Raw genomic sequence first — 19,330 nt, 5'->3', positions numbered from 1 at the left:
AAAAATTCTAAAATGAACGTGTAATTTTTTTTACAATTTAAAGTTGTTGAAGAGAAAATTTTTAAGTTTTATTTCAGGATACCATTGGAGTTAATATCTAATAAAGTATCTAAAATGATGAATATATATTCCAGGTACTATTTAACAGTAGTACTATTTATTTAAAAGTAGCATTTGTTACACTGACTCATTGTGAAATATCTTGTTTCTTGGAAAAGTCTCCTCCAGCGTTTTTCCTCTTTTTTAACCTAGAAATTTTTGTCAGAAGAAAGTTATTTGATATACTTGTAAGTGGGATACGGCACCAGTCAAATGTGTCCGTTTCTTCTGGCGAAATGTCTGAAGAACCTTCTAGGTTCCTCTTGTACTGTTCTCAGTTCAACGGAGTCAAATAATTCTCTCCTATTTAATGATAAGCAGTTATCTTGAATGGTTGAAAAGTTGATTTATGTTTAGTTTAAAAGAAATAATGTAAATGACGATTTGTGTAAAAACCAAAATGATTGTGTAATTTTGATGTTTTATACTTGCTCTTTTGCTGAAAGAAAAGTCATTTTGGTGGTAATTATAGAATCGGTGAACTTGATGTAGAATTCTAATTAAGTTTTTTCCCTGATTTTCACCCAGGAAGCCTTGGAAGATCGTTTGGAGAAGATTAATCGAGAGCTGGGTTCAGTTCGTATGACATTAAAGAAATTTCATGTTTTGCGCACCTCTGCAAATCTTTGAGATTTGTAGCCATTAAATTTTGAGACAGTTTTGTTTGCACTAATGTGTAATTATGCACTCAGAAAAGGCAAACTATTTTGTACTGTTTATAAGCTTTCAAACAGTAGTTTTACAATCATGCTATTCTTTACACTTGCTATTTTATACTTCAAATGGCCACATATTTTCAAGATATTTTTGTTATTCTCAGGAATCTCTTGTATATTTTACTATTTAAAAAGTATTATTTTTAAATAGTATATGTATCCAATTTATATCAAGAATAAGGAAATGTAAATAGGGGAGACAGCTTTGTTTCTAAACAAATAGTGTTATCCTTTTACCATTAACTTTGCACACCCATTTTATAAACTTGTTCTACATTGTGAATATGATTCTTTTTTTTTTTTAAATAAATGCTTAAGAACAGCTTCCGTAATGATAGACTAATACATGCTGAATGCAAAAAAAAAAAAAAAAAACCAAAAAACAGCACACCCTGGATTTAGTTGTGTTGAAGTTTTTTAAAAATAGTAATGTAATTCGTGTTTGAACCGTGTCTTAGAGTGAATATTGGAATAGTTAATAATGGAAATGTTGGAAATAATGGAATATTGGAAAGCTTTGAAAGTAATAATATCTCAGTTTGTTTCCCTTAAACTTCATTATTTGTAAGAAAGAAAAATGATAGAGATGTAATTCTCTAATTTTGTGATAGATGTAGTACTTTTCAGAAAAGTTTAACAACTGGGAAGTTGTAGCTTTCTGCCCATCATTCTGAATATAATTTGTGTCCCGCCCTTGACAATGAGGTGATAAAGCTTTGATGAAATATAGGCCACCACTCAGTGAGGTTGTAAGAGCAACCCCAGTTTCCTCAGTGTACGTGGCCTCAGCTGTCCGATCGTCATGAAGACATTTTTAACCCCTCTCCACCCCCGCCAAAAAGAAAAATAAATACTCCCATAGTAGCTGCTGTAAGAACAGTAGGTTGAGATGAGAGCAACCTTCCCTGCTTGTTACTGGACAGGGAACGTGTCTAGATAGAGCTCGGTGCCTTTCGCGTGGCCTTGCTGGAGGGCTCCGGCGTGCTGCCCTGGCAATGCCTCCTGGCTCTCAGAAGTAGCACGTGGGCAGGAGGCTGTGCTCTGATCGGGAGCATAGCAGGTAGAGGTCCTGACTGCTGGTCAGGTCCAGGCTGCTTAGCTGCCCACTTTTTGGTGGCCAGTCAGAACCCAGTGCCCACATATTGAAGCTCGGTATGTGTTGACAAACAGACTCATTCCAAACTTTCACCATTGATTCCCACTGATTCCGGTTTTACAGTTTGATTTACTTTTGAGCTTTTTCTCCTTCTTCTGTGGCTCTTGATAGCATGTAGTTATATTGAGCCAAGCCAGCCGTTATTCCATTAGGGTATACGTATGCCTTCGAGCAGGGATCTCAGATAATCTTTGAGCACCCTTCACCAAAGCTTCCCCTGCCTGAGCTCGGGCCTGGTGCCTGCAGCCTCCCTGCTCAGCTCGGGGAATTCTCAGCAAGCGGGGGGTCGCCTGACAGCTGCCTCTCTTTCTCCTTCCTATCCGTGAATCAAACCTTTGCTTCCAACTCCTGCAAACTGTTGAAGACCTCCAGCTAATCAGAGTTACTCATCAGCAGAATCAAGTGCCTTATTCTTGGTGTTTTTTCCTAGTCTTTTTTTCTTTTTAATCTCCTAGTTATAGTGAAGAAAACGTTCTTTTTAATCAAGTTCCAGGAGAGCTTGTGTCAAGACTTAATAACTGGATCGACTTTACCAATGATATTCCCTTTAATGTGTTCCTATACATGACATTAAAAACTAACTTGAAAATTATTAGGATGTTTCATTGTTCCCTACTTTTATTGTAAAGTCTATTACATTCTTAAGAATAGGAAATTGCCATTTCAGAAGAGATGAGGGTTTTCTCTTGTCAGAGAGTTATCTTCTTAGTAGTCTTATTCCAATCTTAAGCCCCATTAAAATGTCTTCTGTACCTCTCAGAAAACATATGCTTTGATTTGTGACGTGTGTAATAGATTGGAAGTATCAGTCACTTATTTAAAATTAAGAAAAAAATTTTTTTTCTTCGTAGCTGTGAAGAGGGACACCAAGGAAAATCCTTTCAGCCGTCTTTCCCTTTGGTAATGCTTAACGTACAAATACTCCATTTAAAAACAACCTGAAAGCTGGAGAGGTGGCAAGCTTAAAAAGCAACTGTTGTTGCTGTCTGGGGCTGAGCTGCAGTTAGTAAAAAACCTAAGTGAATCTTCCACTTCTGGGAAGTGCCTTTTAAAATGCAAGTAGAGTTACTGCTCTCTTTTCCCCTGGACCTACCCCCTTCCTTTCCCTGAAAAGCCTCCTGAGGTGGGGGTGATGTCCTCTGTCCTTCGAGGGTCCCAAGTAGATGTAGCTACTAGGCAGCGCTAGGACTGCAGCAGCTGGGCAGGGGACAGGCGAGCCAGACAGACCTGGGTCACACCCTGCTCGGGGCTGCCTTCCTCCACGTAAAGATAAGAAGCTTCCTTCCATCGTGAGAGCTTATGTAAAGTGCCTGGTGTCTAGTAAGTTTTCAATAAACAGTACATTTCTGATTCATTCTGGGTTATTAAATAGGCTTTTGAAGTAGCGATTTCAATGCTTTCTTAGATAGAAAAGTAGACTGTGTCCCCAGCGATTGACTTAAAAACTGCCTTGGGTTGGTTGACATTTGTTAGGTGGTCTAAGCTGTTCTCTCCATCTTTTTGCAAAAAATGAGCTTTCTTAGAGTTTAAATGAGCTTCCCTCTGGTGTGTTTTTTTTAATGAGTAATTGATAACTTGTCTAGTGTAAGTTCAGAAGCCCTGTGATCTTAAGTAAAGTAGATGATTTTGGGGTTATTTGATACAGGCTGTTTTACCAAAAAAAAAGTATTGCCAATGTAATCAAAATAATTGCACCTTTGAATGTTCCATAATTAGACTTCTAAAGGTGCTGGCCTGTGACACAGGAGCAAATGAAGGAAGTGGCTGCCACTGAACGTTTGGAAGATCTATATGAAGATTATGATTTGCTTTTGGAGTTTGATAAGCAACCAAAATTTGTTCCCCTTTTTAACTCAGAAAAGCCAGGTGCTTTGCTGAATACTATTTGAATTCTGAACTCTGTACTTACAAATGTAGAAAAGTGTTAGACATTTTTGTCATTTTAATTTTTAGATATCTCAAAAGCAGTTTTCACTAAATTTTAATGTGCCATTTGTGCTGTGAGTCTTTAAGAAGCTTTAAGAAATAAATACATGTCTAGAGCCCTTTAGGAATCACAAAGGTAAATCGTATTTACCCATCATAAATGATTGTACATGGTTATGAGATTTGCAGGTCTGATTAAACCAATTATATTGCACAGATTTTGCAGGAAATAATTTCCTGCCTTGCCAAGAGTTCTGTGGCGGTTTAATAATATATTAAACTACACCAGTATTCTTAGGACCTGTGTTAAGCCTTCCCCTTTTGATCTGTGTTTTATTTCAGCAGACCCCTCTCAAATACGAGGAATCAAGCCATAAATTTGCATTTGCTGGACATTATATGTCATCGCTGTGACTACAGACTTCAAAGATAATGTTTTATTCACAATTTCACTGGAACAGTGACCAATATAATGTGAGAAATTTGCTTCCTGTAGTGCTGCTGACATTAGACAAAGACCAGTGCTTGTTGCAGTTTTTAAATCTAGTCAAATGCTGGAGTAATGAAATTGTAAGCTCCATGAGAGCAGGGACCATCTCCTCTTCATTCTTGAATACAGGCACTTAATAAATATTTGTGGATACGAATAATTGTGATATTAGTGTATTTATTCCTACCGGCTAACTGTGGGATCTGGTTTTTAATGATGTTAAGTCTTCCGAGTTACTGGTCTGAGGGCAGTCATTGCAGGGTTACAATGGCAGCCGTCCAGGTGCTCCGTTCCGACTGGGCTACAGGCAGAGCCTCACTCTGGAGATCTGTATGCTCTGAAACCGTTTTTTTTTTTTTTTTTTTTTTTTGCTTTTTACTTTTATTATTAGGTCAAAGCAGAAGTACAGGGAGAAGTAGCAGCAAAAGGGTCTGTCATCCAATCCGGTTTCCACGGGCCCTCAGGCAAGGAGGACGGGTGTACAGGAGACAGATGATGACTCAGTCCCTGGCCGACTCAGAACAGCATTGGGGCTGAAAACCTTTAATGGGTCTTAGGGCACCCCTTGGTGGAGGGAAGGAGTTGAGGGTTTAGTATTTATGGGGACCCCTTCAGTTGTCTCCGTGTGATCATAAGGCAGGTGTTTTGAGGCAAGCTGTGTTACAGTGGCTCTCCTGGCCCATTCAATGTCCAAGGAGATGGGACAGCCTTTGGTCAGGGTTGTTCTCTCTCTTGACTTTATCTGAACTCATCTTGGAGCGCTTTAACTTGAGCTTGCCCTTGCCCTTCCAAGGGAAGGAAAGCACACCCCCCCCCCCCCCCCCCGGCTCCTCTCGACCTTATAAGGCGGTGGTACTTAGTGATAGGTAAACTACCCATAGGTTTTGGGTGTGCCCTGTTTAATTCAGTTACTTCAGATCTTGACAAACAAGGCCATCCTTGCTCAGTCTAAATACACGCTTTGTGATTTCCTTTAAATTTCACTCAGTACCCTCTTGGTCCAACTGGAGCGTCCAGTCGGGAGGGAACATCAAGATGAAGCTCTTTCTGATCCTCTGCCGGTTCCCTGAGGTCAGGGACTAGAACTTACCCTCTGGCTACTATTACTCTCACGACTTCGGATGACCAAAGAGCATTTTCATTTTTTGGTCCAGACCATATTTGGGATCCTGAGGAGAGAACTCCTTGATGCCTATTTCTGCAAATCGGGTCGGTAACTGATGCAAGTACCCGGCATCAAGGTTTGGACTTCAATTAACTACTTTTGGTTTGTCCACACATTCCAAATGCCTTCCGAAGTCTTCCGCACGCAGTTCGTTCCCCTTGATTTGTCATTTTACTCCCGAAAGACTTGTTTTTGTTTTTTTTTTCCCAATATCTGCAGATCTCCTCGTTCCCTTCCCCTTTTAGTGTTCGCGAGTCTCCCTACAGGCGAAGCCAATGGTGTTAAAAGGGCCGAGAGGTCGTGGGCCGGGTCCAGCGCCTGGGGCCTCCCGCGCGGAAGCGAGCCCCGGGCTTTTGGGGGTCGCCGGGGCGACAGCACGACCGGCGCCGGAGCGGGGCCACCAAGTTTGCCGGGTTGCTCCGGGCGGAGGCCGGCCCTCGGGGCGGGCGGAGGCGGCGGGCGGCTCCCCGCGTGGCCTGACGGAGGCGCAGGCCTGCCGCCGAGTGAGGGAATGCGAGGCGGGCCCGGCGCGCACGGGCAGCAGCGGCCGCTGGGGCGCGCGGGGCACGGCGGCGCCGCGGCGTAGAGCTGTCAGGCCGGTCCGCGGGCGCGTCCGGCCCCGCGCCCCGCCGGCCGCCGCCTCCTCGTCGGCCCGCGGCCCGCGCTCCGAGCGCCCAGACCCGCGGCGGCCCGCACGTGCGCCCGCCCGCCGCCCGCCAGCCGACGGCCGGGGAGCATGCCCGCGGGGGCCCGGCCGCTCGCCCGGGGCCAGCTGGCGGCGGCGGCGGCGGCGGCGGCGCGCGGAGCCGCGGGGCGCAGCCGGCCGGGCCGGGGCCGCGGGGCCGGGGCCTCCCGGGCGGCGTGAGGCGGCGGCGGCCCAGCGCGGCCGAAGAGGACGAAGCCGCGCCGCGCGGAGTGGGGTGAGTGTTTCGGCGGCCCGGCCGGAAGGCGGCGCGGCCGGGCCCCCTCCTCAGGCCCGCGCGGAGCCCCCGGGGAGGGGGAGGCGGGGGCCGGGCGCGGGGCGGGGACCCCGGTCGGGCGGCGGCTCCCGGAGGCCCAGGCCCGCCTGCCCGCCCGCCTGCCCGCCGGCCCGCGCGCTCGGCGGGAGGGAAAAGTAGGAGACCCGGGCCCCGCCGCCCCGCGCGGGGAGGAGGGTCTGGCGCGCGGGGATCCCGGGCTCAGGGAATCGCCCCCAGCCCGGCCCCCCGGGAGGCGCTGGCCCTCGGGATTCAGGGGGGGCCCCCGACGCTAATGCCAAATTTCCGTCGGTTCCGGCCGGGGCGCGGAGGACTCCCCTCCCCCAGTGACAAGTGTCACGGCGGCCAAGGGGCAGGTGTGTGTGCAGTGCTGGGAAGGGGCCGGGAGGAAGTGGTGGCCACAGCTCTCCGTCTAGCCTTCTGGGCTTCCCGCCTCCACCTGGACAGCCCTCCAGCGCTGGCCTGGCTGGGTGGGTGTCTGGGGCCTGCGCCCCCCGGGTGCGGCCCTCAGAGAGGGGGCCAGGACTTGGAAGAAGTGCTGCCGGTGTCCCCCTCGCTGGAGGAAAATCTGGCCCCTCTCCAACCCGTGAGTCTCCCTTTGCTGTTGTAACCTGAGGGGCCGGCGCTGTGTCAGAGCGGCGAGCTTCCTCCCTAACCCCTCAGCCTTGCTTGTCAGGGGCAGGGCTGATGGGGGACCTGGGGCGAGGCAAGCTCTAGTGCCCGCCTCCCCCATAACGTGTAGCTAATTCCGCCGGGAAACCTCAAATGGACATTCTAAATAAATAGCGTGTGTTTGCTAGGCAAATGTCATTTCAAGGCAAATCTTTAGCTCTCTTTTCAACGCATTTGCTGCCCCTGCGTAAATTCCAAATTCCTCATCCTACACTCCTCTCCCTGCCTCTGAAATATGGGCTGGGGCAGTTCTCCAAAGTCTCAGGCCTACCTGCGTCTTCCCCTTCAGAATCAGGGTTCTTCAAAGGGGACCTCCTCTGAGCATCTTTCTTGGTCCCCTCCTAGCTCTCTCCCCAGCCCCTACCTGGGAGCCACTGGGGCTATAGGCTAGAGCACCCCCCTCCTTTCTGAAGGGAATGTGGTAAACGCTCCCCTTCATCTGAATCTCCCTTGCCGCCAAGCCCCCAGCGTGACTCATCTCTGCTCTGAGCTCCCACTGCACCTTATCTGTGTCTCTTGTGTGACTCTTATCACCGCCTGCCTTATTTTATAGTTACTTTTGGGCCTGGCTTATCTCCCCGGCTGGATTGTGAGCTCCTGGAGGATGGAGGACAGGGGTGGAGTTTGATTCATCCCTGGTCCCCAGCCCTGGGTCAGCACCCTGTGTACCGTCAGCGTCAGTGTCTGGATGGGCTAGAAGCCCCCTCCCCAGCTTGCCTCTGGGGACCTAGCTTATCTGACTCCTGGACAGTCCCTGTTAAACTCTTCTTCTTCCTCTGTGATCGGAGGAGATTCCCAGCCCTCTCCCTTTGCAGAGAGAAACACAGTGAGTTAGGAAGGGCTGTTTTTCTTACAGGGAGGGACTTGCCAGATGACTAGGACAGTACATGCTCTGCTATGACGATGGCCAGGCACAGACTCTGGGCTCTCTGGGCGCTGGGTGTGGAATGGGCTTCTCTCTTTGGCCTTCTGCACTCGCCGTGCAAGGGATGCAGCAGGGTAACTGAACTGTGGGAGTCAAGGCTCCAGGCCTGGTCGTCCCATAAGGTCGTACGAGCTGCACTGAGTCACTTGGTTTCTCATGATCTTGGCTGGTCCTTCCTTACGGAATCTGAAAGAAAATTCCTCTGCTTATATGAGGCCCTGTAGGATTTGGGCCTTGCGTCCTCTGCCTTAATGACTGTTCATTACCGAGACCCAGGCTTGTTGTCTTCATTGGCCTTCCCAGGTGGAGTCCATCACCTCCACCTTTGTGCCACCCTAATCTAACTTACGCAGAACGGCAGTTAAATGTTACTCTGTGCCTCCCTGCTAGACTGAGCTCCTGTGAGATCAGCGCTCAATCTCATTTCTCTGCATCCCCCATGCCTGGCGCATGGGAGGCTCTAGGGAAAATGTCTGTCGGTTAAGTGGTGAGGAGCTAAGAGCCCTTGTCCCAAGTTGACTGTACATCCTCTCTCACTGGAGCCCAGCTTTGCCTGCCTCCATATCTAGAGGCCTCTTTTAAAACCAGGCAGATGTTCTCTTAACCATTGCATCCCGTTAAGGCTTTTCGGCTTGGTCCCTGAGAAGAGCCAGTCGTGGAGAACGTACAGTTCATTTGTAGAGATTAGAAGAGGAAACTTCTGGTGATGGACTTCCCTGGTGGCGCAGTGGTTAAGAATCCGCCTGCCAATGCAGGGGCACGGGTTCGATCCCTGCTCCGGGAAGATCCCACATGCCGCGGAGCAACTAAGCCCGTGCGCCACAACTACTGAGCCTGCGCTCTAGAGCCCGCGAGCCACAACTACTGAAGCCCGCACGCCACAACTACTGAAGCCCACGTGCCTAGAGCCCGTGCTCCGCAATGAGAAGCCACCGCAATGAGAAGCCCGCGCACTGCAACAAAGAGTAGCCCTCGCTTGCCGTAACTAGAGAAAGCCCGCGCAGCAACGAAGACCCAACGCAGCCAAAAATAAATAAATAAATTTATTTAAAAAAAAAAAAAGAAGAAGAGGAAACTTCTGGTGCTTCATGATCGCTGCATTGCTGCTTTTGGAGAAGACAGTGGCGGGGGGGCGGCGGGCATGTGCTCTGTCATGGAAGGACGGTGATCTTACGCCTGCGTCCTCAGACATGGGCAGGAGAGGTGGTCAGCCTTGCAGACAGCCCTCCTGAAACCTGCTCACCAGGACCCCCTGCCACTAAGTGGTCTTCAGGTAGCTTCTCTGTAGGTCCTTCCGTCGATGTTTGTTAGGCTTTCACTGGGTACCCGGGATGTGATCCAATAGAGCCATGGCGGCCATGGCAAATCCTAGTCTGGCTTTGCTCTAAAACCAGGGCTGACTGTAACGTGGGGCGTTGCCCCCTCTCTGCTCAAGTCTTCTTACAGAGTCTCTTATGAAAAATTTCTTTTAGAATTTACGGCCAGGCAAGATTTGCCCCCCTGTGTGCGGGGAATGTAGGTTGCTTCTTCCTTTGACAATGAGAAGGAAGGTGGGGAAGGAAAACATGTATGGTTTGTGTACTGCACGCGCACAGCGTGCACGAGGCTTCCCCACGAACCCTGCGTGGTAGATGGTGTTCTTCCTCCATTTTCCCAGAGAAGGAAGTCAACTGATTTGCCCTAAGGCACTCCGGGTTTGTACCCAGTTCTGCCAGACTCTTCCCATTCCACCCACACTGTCTTTCCAACTGATTATGGTCACCTCCTCCTCCCTGGCTTCCAGGATGCTGGGAGCACAATGCGATATTTTCATGTAGCGACTGTATTCACTTACCCTTGTGGTCAGCATACTTATTTCTACTTTACTGTCTGTCTACGTGCACGTGTATATGTAAGTGTATCTGTATTTTTCTATCTGTATTCTTTATAACTCATCACAAAAGGTTTCTGGAAAACTGGACAGATAAGAGTTGAATACAATATGTAACATTGCACCTAAAACTTAGGCCGACTCACGGTGTGGTTAGGGAGATGCGCCCTAACGGGTTACCTAACGGGTAACACCGGGAATGTGAGATAAGTGTTGCTTAAACAGCAGACAGGCTTCAGAGGAGGAGACACCCTTTCTGGGTAAGGCGGTCAGGGTTGACTTCCTGGAAGAGGCTGGATTTGAAGGAGGCCTTGAAGAATGGGTGGAGTTTTGATAGTCACAGCACCTGGAAAGGTGTGTAGGATTTAGAGTCAAATTTGTGGTTATCAACACAGCCCTACCGGAAAAGGTTCCTGCGTGAAAGGATAGAATCGGTCTGGAGGGAAAGTGGTGGTGCCTTTTCAAGTCTTCTCCGGCCTTGCTGGAGGGTCTGGGAACACTGGAGCTGGGAGGGCTGTACCCCATTAAGGATGAGAGGGCGAGGCTGACAGAAGAGCAGTGCCCAAGACCTGCCCTGCAGCCTGGAACCCAGGTCCCTAATTACCAGCTTGGTGCTGGCTCTTGATACTGGCAAAGTTGAAGTCGGACAGCAGCCCTGTACATCAGCCCTTTTTTCCTGTCAAACGGGTACAGGGGTACTGTCTTCCTCACGCCCAGCCCAGCAAACACCAAGAAAAACCCCTGCTAAACCTTTATGACCAAAGGCAGAAAGAGCACTGTTGGGGAGGAGAGCTGGCATTCACTTCAATTACTCATATTAACAACTGCCCTTGGGACTTCCCTTGTGGTCCAGACTCTGCGCTCCCAATTCACGGGGCCTGGGTTCCATCCCTGGTCAGGGAACTAGATCCCTCATGCAGCAACTAAAGATCCCGCATGCTGCAACTAAGACCTGGCACAGCCAAATAAATAAGCATTAAAAAAACAAATGTAGAGACGTGGATGGATCTAGAGACTGTCATACAGAGTGAAGTAAGTCAGAAAGAGAAAAACAAATATCGTATATTAACGCATATATGTGGAACCTAGAAAAATGGTACAGATGAACCCGTTTGGAGGGTAGAAATAGAGACACAGATGTAGAGAACAAACGTATGGACACCAAGGGGGGAAAGTGGCGGGGGGGGGTGGTGGTGGTGGTGGGATGAATTGGGAGATTGGGATTGACATGTGTACACGAATATGTATAAAATAGATAACTAATAAGAACCTGCTGTATAAAAAAATAAAATTCAAAAATTCAAAAAAAAGTAAAATAAAATTGCTTTAATCGTTTAAAAACAAACAAAAAATATAGTTACTGTTGAAATAAAGTTCGTCAGAATAATAATTAAATTTGAAAAAAACAAAAAAACAAAAAACTGCCCTTGCCAGAGGATAGAAACAAAATGAACCAACAGGCAGGGTTCCAGCAACAGACAAATCAAACCCAAGCAAGAGCTTTGGGGAAGAGCATCAAGAAGGCAGTTTCGCACCCTCTCCTCGCTGAAGCCCAGAAGTCCCAGTCCCGTTTCCCTCTTGTGGGAAGGTGTTAGGAGTTGGGAGTGCAGGGGAAAGGCAGAGAGTTACTAAAAGAAGCCGCAGGACTCGGGGACCCCGAGGCTGATTTCCATCTCGGAGTGATGCTGATAGGCCAGGTGTGGATACGTCAGCTGCAGGAGCGATGGCCTCACAGAGCGGAAGCCCTCGAATATAATACATCCTAGGTCACGTGTGCACACAGTCCATGCCCATTCCTGGCAGTTCTGTAAAGTGCCCTGAACCACTGCTCTTAGGGGAAATACGGAGTTAGGTTCCTGCCAGCCTCTGGTCACAATGTGTTTGTCCACTGATCATAACTCTCTTATGTGTGTTTCTCTTTAAAGATGCCTTATTTAGTATATATTATTGATTCATTAATTGAACTCAGCCAACAGCACTATCACTCACGCCTGAGCGAAGCTCATCTCACACACGAGTTTTCTCCATAAGGCACATCACAGCCTTCTCGGCTCTGAGCACTAGACCGTGCTTCAGCTTCATGCTCAGGGCCATGTTAAATCACTAACAAAAAAAGCACAAAAGTGTGAAAACTGTGGCAGTAAATGGATCACGGAAAGGACACTTGTTGACAGTTTGAACTGAAACGAAAGGCAGAGGGCCACCTTGTTTGACCTGTGCTGCACGTTGGGTGACTCAGTACCCGCCGCCCCCCCCCCCCGCCCGCCGGCCGTGCATGTCTGCAAATGACTTCATAAGCACCGCGATCGTCAGTTTCTGGGTTACAAGTAAACTGTAGCAAGTGGGCGGATTCGTAAATACCGGAATCCGTGAATAACGAGTACTGAGTACCACCAGTTTATACAAAGTAGTTCCACAACACAGCATTCCGGAGAGATAAGGAGGGACTGTTGCCACATTTTACAGAAAGGAAACAGGCTCAGAGAGGTAGGTGACTTGTTGGAGCTTGCACAGATAGCTGGGGCCGAGCCAAGACTTGCACCCACTCCTGGCTGATCCCAAGTGTGGTTCTTTCCTCTCAGCTCCTGCAGCATTCGCGATGAGATTCTTTCTTCCTCGTGCTACCCCCCCCACCCCCACCGCAGTGACCCATCTGCCGTCTTTGTCATTGTGTTTGCCCCCATGGTAACTCCAGCGTACAGAACGGGGCCCCTCGTGGACGCTCAGTAATTACTTGGTGAATGAAGGCTGGGGCCACAGTTTCTTGTGTTTGCTCTGTCTTGGGTGCCAGAGGAAGGAGAAATATCCGGGCATAGGCTCCCCACCTCGCCCTCCTATATCCCTTCCAGAAGGGCGCCCATCTCCCCTTTCCACAGCCCACAGGCAGGAGGTCCCGTGTTCTCGCACACAAGGGGGTGTCGGCAGCCCCACGTCTAACAGAACTAACTGGTCTTTGCTGGGAGGCGCCAAGGGCAGCCCTTCGCCCAAAGGAATGATCTTTTTTTTTTTTTTTTTTAAGCTTTTACCATTTAAAAAATACATATATATTTATTTATTTGGCTGCACGGGGTCTTAGTTGCAACACGGAGATCTTTGTTGCCGTGTGCAGGATCTTCCTTGCAGCATGCAGGGTCTTTAGTTGCAGCCTGCGGGATCTAGTTCCCTGACCTGGGATCAAACCGCAGCCCCCTGCATTGGGAGCATGGAGTCTTAACTGCTGGACCACCAGGGAAATCCCAGAAATGATTCTCTTGAGGCATTTCGGGCCAGCATGGGGCTTCCCGGGGCCCCAACCCTCAAATCCTGGCTTTCTTACTCCTTCTTACTCCTGGAAACCTTTCCAAAAATGTTCTGCCTTGTGTGCCCTGTGAAGAGTTGGTACATAAGTAATAGGGATTATTGCTCTTTCTTCTCTCCGAGGATCTTTATTTCCCTTTTTGGAAATGGTTCCCCGCGAAGGATGGAGTTTTCTCTCTCTGCATCTGGGGGGCATTTGCCCCAGGTCTCTGTAGGGTCTGGCTGACTCATCAGCTGTGCTGTGGAGCAGGACGAGAGCTCTCTCCCGCTGCTGCCCTGCTGGACTGAGTCAGGCCCTGCAGCCTCCTGGCCTCACCTGGCCACGGTCCACGAAGGAGTCAGGCCCCAGGGAGCGCCCACCAGGCGCCAGGGCCCTGCGTGAGGCGGGTGCAGGGAGGGCTACTCCGTGGGTGCTGCCAGCTGTCCCTCTGCTATCTCTTTACGGACCCTTGAAAACCCACCTTGAAGGGTGGGGGGCGGGGGTGGGCATCGGGGTAGAAATAGGTGGCCATTCCCATTTCCAACGGGGAGCAGCTTCCATCCGGGCGCGGGGCTGCCGGGGAGGCGGGGCTTCCCGCAGATGGGGAGGCGCGGTCAAGGCCGGTTTATCGCTGGCTGGCCCATTGCGCTCTTCTGTCCTGCTGGGCACTTCGTGAGAGTTGACTTTGCACTTGCAGGTTTTGGGTTTTTTTTTCCATAAGAGGGAGAAAAACCAGACATTTTCTGCAATTAGAATTTTTCCCTCTTGGGTCATCACAATGGACAAAAAGCATTTAAGTCTTTTGAAAACCACACGGAAGCAGGAGCCCGGGGGACCGTTCAGTTGGCAGGGACGGCCAGCCATGGAGGCAGTTCGGCGGGCAGGCTCTTGCATAAGGAAGCAGCTATTTCACATTTATTTGGGGTTTGCTTCTTGCAGCATATTTCAATTAGTTCATCAGTGCTGTGCATCTGACAGGCCACACGTTCACTGTGGTTGAGCCATCTGGGAGGTGGGCGGCCTGCAGCCTTCCCCATGGCAGTCGGTAACTACCAGTTAGAAGGAAATTTGTTTGATGTGTTTAAGAACCCAACACTAAAACACCATTAATAACAAAAGCTTCAAGAGTTCTGAAAGCATTCCCCCTTGTTGAGCCATCAAATGGACATGCATAACTTAAGACCTCATTTCTTCCCCTACTCCTGTGACATTTTCCAACCCAGTGAAGCAGAGTTCTGAAGTGGCTTGTTTCATTGGTCCAGAGCATGATTTGCATTAACCTGGTGTGGAAAGGAGCTCATTAATTTATACTTGGGGGCCACACAGCCTGGGCATTTGCTGCCAGGAGTAGCAAGGGAGGTGGTGAACAGATCCCCACATCAGTATTCAGCTGAGCTCCCAAGCTGCTCGTTTCATTTCGGGTCCCAGCCTCACTCGGGTGACTCACCCGCGCATCGTGAGGTCGTGGTGATGCATGCTGACCAGCGCATCTGCCTTGCACTCCTTGGGTACCAAGGTTTAGAGCACCAATTACACCCATTTCTCTCTCTTTTTACCTCTGTTATTTCTCCTGGCAAACTGTCCCCTTTCCTGAGGAATGTTCTGTCTGACTTTCCAGCAGGAAGGAAAAGAGGAATTCAGCATCTTAGGAGAATAGGGGAGCAGGAAGGAGCATGGGAAAAAACCAAGTCCAAGGGTTTGACCTTTCAGGAGGAATGACTTTCCGTTTCCCTGAAACTTTACCACCCCAGGCTGGGCGTGGAGCAGGATTGAGACTCACCACACGGTTGTAAACTGGAGGCCGGCTTGTGAAATCTGGGATGTTCGGTTCACTCAGGTTTGTCCTGGTGGCCTGGGAGCAGCAGGACTGGTGTTTGGAGGGTTTAGGCTGATAATGGCACCCGTCCTGTACCCAACCAGGTTGATGCTTCATGATAGACTTCTGGATACTGAGATTCCTGCCCAGGGAGAAGGCGGCAGCCCTTCCCTCTCCAAACCATAGGGATCCCTGGTCTAGCCTAGCTGCTCTGCAGGCTGAGGGACCTTGGCTTATTTGTCTTTGAGCCCCTGGTGCCCAGCATAGTGGCCTGGTGGTGACTCAGGGCCCGATGACCATTTGCGGGGAGGCGGTGGCTAGAGGTCCAGAGGCAAAGCGGCCTTTCTCATTCATCCACCTTTTGTGTAACACCCTCCATGGCATGGAGTGCTTCTGCCCGTTTTGCTTCATTTGATACCCAGAAGTGCTGCTGTGCCCATTTTACAGGTGAGGAAACTGAGGCTCGAAAAGGTCATGATTTGGCACCCAGTGCTTTCAGCTGTCGTGTTTCATACACGGGCACACTACAGCTCAGGGAGGTCATGATTTGGGCCAACCACAGAGGAGGTTACCTGCTGGCCAGGATTCTTGTCCTAATCGGGGTCCTCGATTCTTCAAGTTCATGTTGTCACGTCCGTTACATGGCCCGTGCCATGTTGTTACATTGTTGTTTTTAAAATCCATCAGGGGAAGTCCCTGGTGGGCCAGTGGTTAGGACTCTGCACTTTCACTGCTGAGGGCCCGGGTTCGATCCCTGGTCTGGGAACTAAGATCCCGCAAGCCACGTGGTGTGGCAAAAAAGAAAAAAAAAAAAAAAATCCATCAGTATTTCCTGATCTAGTTCAGTCTGAACAGTGCCCAGAAGCTTTCAGTTTGGGTTTGTGTGAGTTTTTTGTTTCTTTTCTTTTTTTCCAGAGAGGAAAACAGAATTTCTCTTCTTTTGTTCTGTAGCTTTTGCTCTTCAAAGAGGCCAAAAGGCACCATGGATTTAGAGCGGGATTAGATTCCCCAAGATAGGGTTGCATGCTCTGGGGTCACGGCCATGTACATACATGAGTTGGAGGCCCCATTGGCATCCTGTTGTCAAGTCTTGTAGCCACACGCCTAGGAGGCTGTGGTCAGAGGCTCCACCAGTTGTGTGTCTTTGAGGTCTTGGGAAGTGGTGCCTTTTCCTTCCCTCAGGTCAGAGCCGCTTTCAGACTGGCTGAGTTAGGAACCCCGTTTATGGGGGTAGGACAGGCATGTTTTTAAAAGGGCACAGTTCAGGGTGGGCTGGGGCTTGTCCATGAGGGTGGGCCCTGCTCACCACCCACTCTGGGTCCTCAGCTGGGGCTGGGTCAGTTTGCTCTGAGTTTTTCCCCTCCTCCTGCCCCACTTCTGACCTTTTCCTTGCTCATTAGAGAAAGAGCAGGGACCCAAAGTGGCCTGGTCAGGACGCAGCAGCAGGTAGGGAAGGAGGTGGAGGCCAACGCTTTGTCTCTCCCACCTGCACCGCAGTTGGCTGCCTTGCTCTGTCCTCTGAGCTGGGAGAGCTGAAGGGCCTGTGGCCACCAGGTGGAGAAGAGACACAGGTGGGTCCCCGTGGGAGCCTCTGGCTCAGGCCGGGGTCCCTTCAGCAAGAGTTAGAGGGTCTGCTTTTCCCTGGGGCTCCCCACACTGTATGAGCCACTCCCCGGACTGTCGTTATCTTGGTGTAGCTCCCGGGGCCCAGGCGTCCCAGCTGGGCGGGGCAGGGGCTCCCAGAGGCAGGGCAGAGTTATACCTTTTTGGCTTCCTCGGAGCACCTTGCCTTGTTCTGAAATTGGAAGAGGGTTTAATGAAGCCTCTGACGAAAAAAAACTTGGGGAAGGTGGTCTGGCCCATCTGCTCTCCCAGGAGGCTGCCTTCCAGATTTCTCCTACTCTCACTAGAATCCTAACCTGCTCGGAAGGACACACACACAGAAGGATTCCGGTCCCCTGGCTGTGCTCAGGCCTGGACGCAGAGGGAAAATGGAGGTTCCAGTGTGTGCAGCGCACGGAAGGGCAGGAAGGGCCGCTGGACAGATGCCCAGCAGAAAAAGAGGGCACCGGGTGAGGCTTTGGATGCAGGAGGAGAGAAGGCCAGAGAACGGGAGAGTTTCTTTCCTTTCCTTCTTTTTTTTTAAATTGAAGTGAAATTCATGTAACATAGAACTGACCATTTCTAAATGTGCAATTCAGTGTCATATAGCGCATTCACAATGCTGTGCGGCCACCACCTCTGTCTAATTCTAGAGCATTCTCACCACCCCAAAAGGAAACCCCAGGCCCATTAGCAATCATCCTCCATTCTCTCTCCTCCCCTGGCCCTTGGCCGCCACTAATCTACTTTCTGTCTCTATAGATTTACCTATTCTGGATATTTCACATAAATGGAATCGTACAACGTGTGACCTTTTGTGTCTGGCTTCTTTCATGTAACAATGTTTTCGAGGTTTATCCATGTTGTAGCATGTATCAGTACTTCATTCTTTTTTTTTGAGTGGTGAAATACACATAACATCAAATTTACCATCTTAACCATTTTTCAGCATACAGTTCAGTGACATTAAGTACATTCACATCGTTGTGCAACCATCACTGCCATCCATGTCCAGAACTTCTTCGTCTTCCCAAACTGAAGTTTTGTCCCCATTAAACAACAACTTCCCATTTCCTCTTCCCTCCAGCCCCTGGCACCCACCATTCTACTTTCTGTCTCTGTGAATTTGACTCCTCTGGGTACCTCGTATAAGTAGAATCATACAGTGTGTGTCCTTTCACGTCTGGTTTATTTCACTGAGCAGAATGTCCTTCAGGTTCATCCATGCTGGAGCCTGTGTTAGAATTTCCTTTCTTTTCAGGACTGAGTAATATTCCACTGTATAGACAGACCACCTTTTGTTTATCTGTTCATCTGTTGATGGACACTTGGGCCATTTCTGGGCCAGCGAGATGTTGACTTTGGCTTGCCCCTGGATTGGGGAACAGTGAAAGACAGCTGAACTAGGAGGGCCTAGGGGTCTGGGAGGCAAGAGCTGCACCATTTCCAAGATGAATGGCCTTTGATGATCGCGCCTTTCTGTGCCTCGGTTTCTGTATCCATCCAACAGGGGCAGTGATGGTCCCGCGCAGGGGAGGATGCAGTGAGAGTCTGGATGAGAGGGTGGTTTTGTGGGCTGTCAGTTGTCCTGCACACGTGAGCTGCTGTCTTCCTGGACAGGGACAGCCCTGATCTTCATCAGTCATAGGCTGTGAGGGTTGGCGGTGCCTGGCCCTCCACCCTCCTGGGGCTCACTTGTGACTGCCACTTGCTGGGAAGTTCCCTCCCTTGCAGAGGTTCCAGAGCCAGCCCCACAAGAAGGTGTGTCCTGCCTCTTAGTGGCCTTCTGAGCACTTGCTGACTCCCAGCTGATAGTAGTAGGGGAGCCGGGAACACATGGTTCCCTGCAGCACTGTCTCCTGGGCCCCTTCCTTGGAGCTCCAGGAAATCGAAGCCAGGAGGATGACATTGGCAGCCTCCTGGGGTGGCTGAGTCAGAGCAGAAAGTCAGGCTGGAATTCACTAAGTCACACTTGCCTTCATTAGGCTAATTAACTTTCGATGTGAATTAGCTCTGTGAGCTGATTTAGGAAATCCATTACCGGGCCGGGCCAATTCCATGTGCAGTGGTGCCTAGGAGGCTGTGCCGTGCATTTCCATACCCACCAATTAAGGCTGCTTAATTATTAACTTAGGGCTACGTGACTAACGAGGAGTTGCACTTGTTGTGTGCTATTTGAGAATTTTAAGGCCGTTTAAAATTAGCCGTAATATAGTTAATAATCATACTAGGAATCATACGTTGTGATCCGTGTTATAGTTTATTCGGAAGATAAGCTGAGGCTGAGGGTTGATTTGTGGAAGGTCATGTAGATGGAGAGTGGGGCGGGGGGCATTCAGTGTGTGCAAAGTGCTGGCTAATACAGAGAGTTTCCAGCTGATGCACAGCTGGCACCTTGAAAGACTGCTTTCAGTTGGGATGTCCATTCACTATTGGGTTCTCAGGCTGGCCCGCCAACAAGAACATGACCCACTGGGCCACTGAATGATTGAGCTCTTGGGACACTTACTCTACTAGCTAGGTCCTCAATGGACCTCTGCAGTTAACCCCATTGTACAGATGAGAAAACTGAGGCCCAGAGGGGAAAGCTGGCTTCCCCAAGGTCACATGGCTGGTAGATTCAAATCCAGGCAGTCTGG

General features: G+C 49.7%; 2 protein-coding genes across 18 annotated transcripts in view; both read left to right on the top strand.

The window, feature by feature from the left end:
* Nucleotides 1–4,547, top strand: part of MPHOSPH9 (M-phase phosphoprotein 9) — a 54,528-nt gene extending 49,981 nt beyond the window's left edge. For 7 of the 14 annotated variants that reach the window (XM_082355352.1, XM_082355345.1, XM_082355353.1 and 4 more), the window contains 3 exons: nt 628–679; nt 2,823–2,871; nt 4,240–4,547. In XM_082355352.1, the coding sequence (XP_082211478.1) occupies nt 628–679; nt 2,823–2,871; nt 4,240–4,330 (192 nt within the window). In that variant the 3' untranslated portion in view covers nt 4,331–4,547. Of the gene's footprint in view, nt 1–627 lie in introns of all 14 variants that reach the window. The other 7 variants (XM_082355347.1, XM_082355355.1, XM_082355351.1 and 4 more) reach the window with 6 other exon arrangements.
* A 699-nt stretch (nt 4,548–5,246) lies between these two features.
* Nucleotides 5,247–19,330, top strand: part of PITPNM2 (phosphatidylinositol transfer protein membrane associated 2) — a 142,767-nt gene continuing 128,683 nt past the window's right edge. For 2 of the 4 annotated variants that reach the window (XR_014234397.1, XM_082355338.1), the window contains exon 1: nt 5,249–6,472. Coding sequence is in view for 2 of the 4 variants with exons in the window: in XM_082355338.1 (XP_082211464.1) it covers nt 5,828–6,472 (645 nt within the window). In the remaining 2 variants the exon portion in view is untranslated. Of the gene's footprint in view, nt 6,473–19,330 lie in introns of all 4 variants that reach the window. The other 2 variants (XM_082355339.1, XM_082355340.1) reach the window with 2 other exon arrangements.

Source organism: Balaenoptera borealis, assembly GCF_965194805.1.
Source record: "Balaenoptera borealis genome assembly, chromosome: 14".
NCBI classification, from domain to species: Eukaryota; Metazoa; Chordata; class Mammalia; order Artiodactyla; family Balaenopteridae; genus Balaenoptera; species Balaenoptera borealis.
This window is presented reverse-complemented; position numbering and strand designations above follow the sequence as displayed.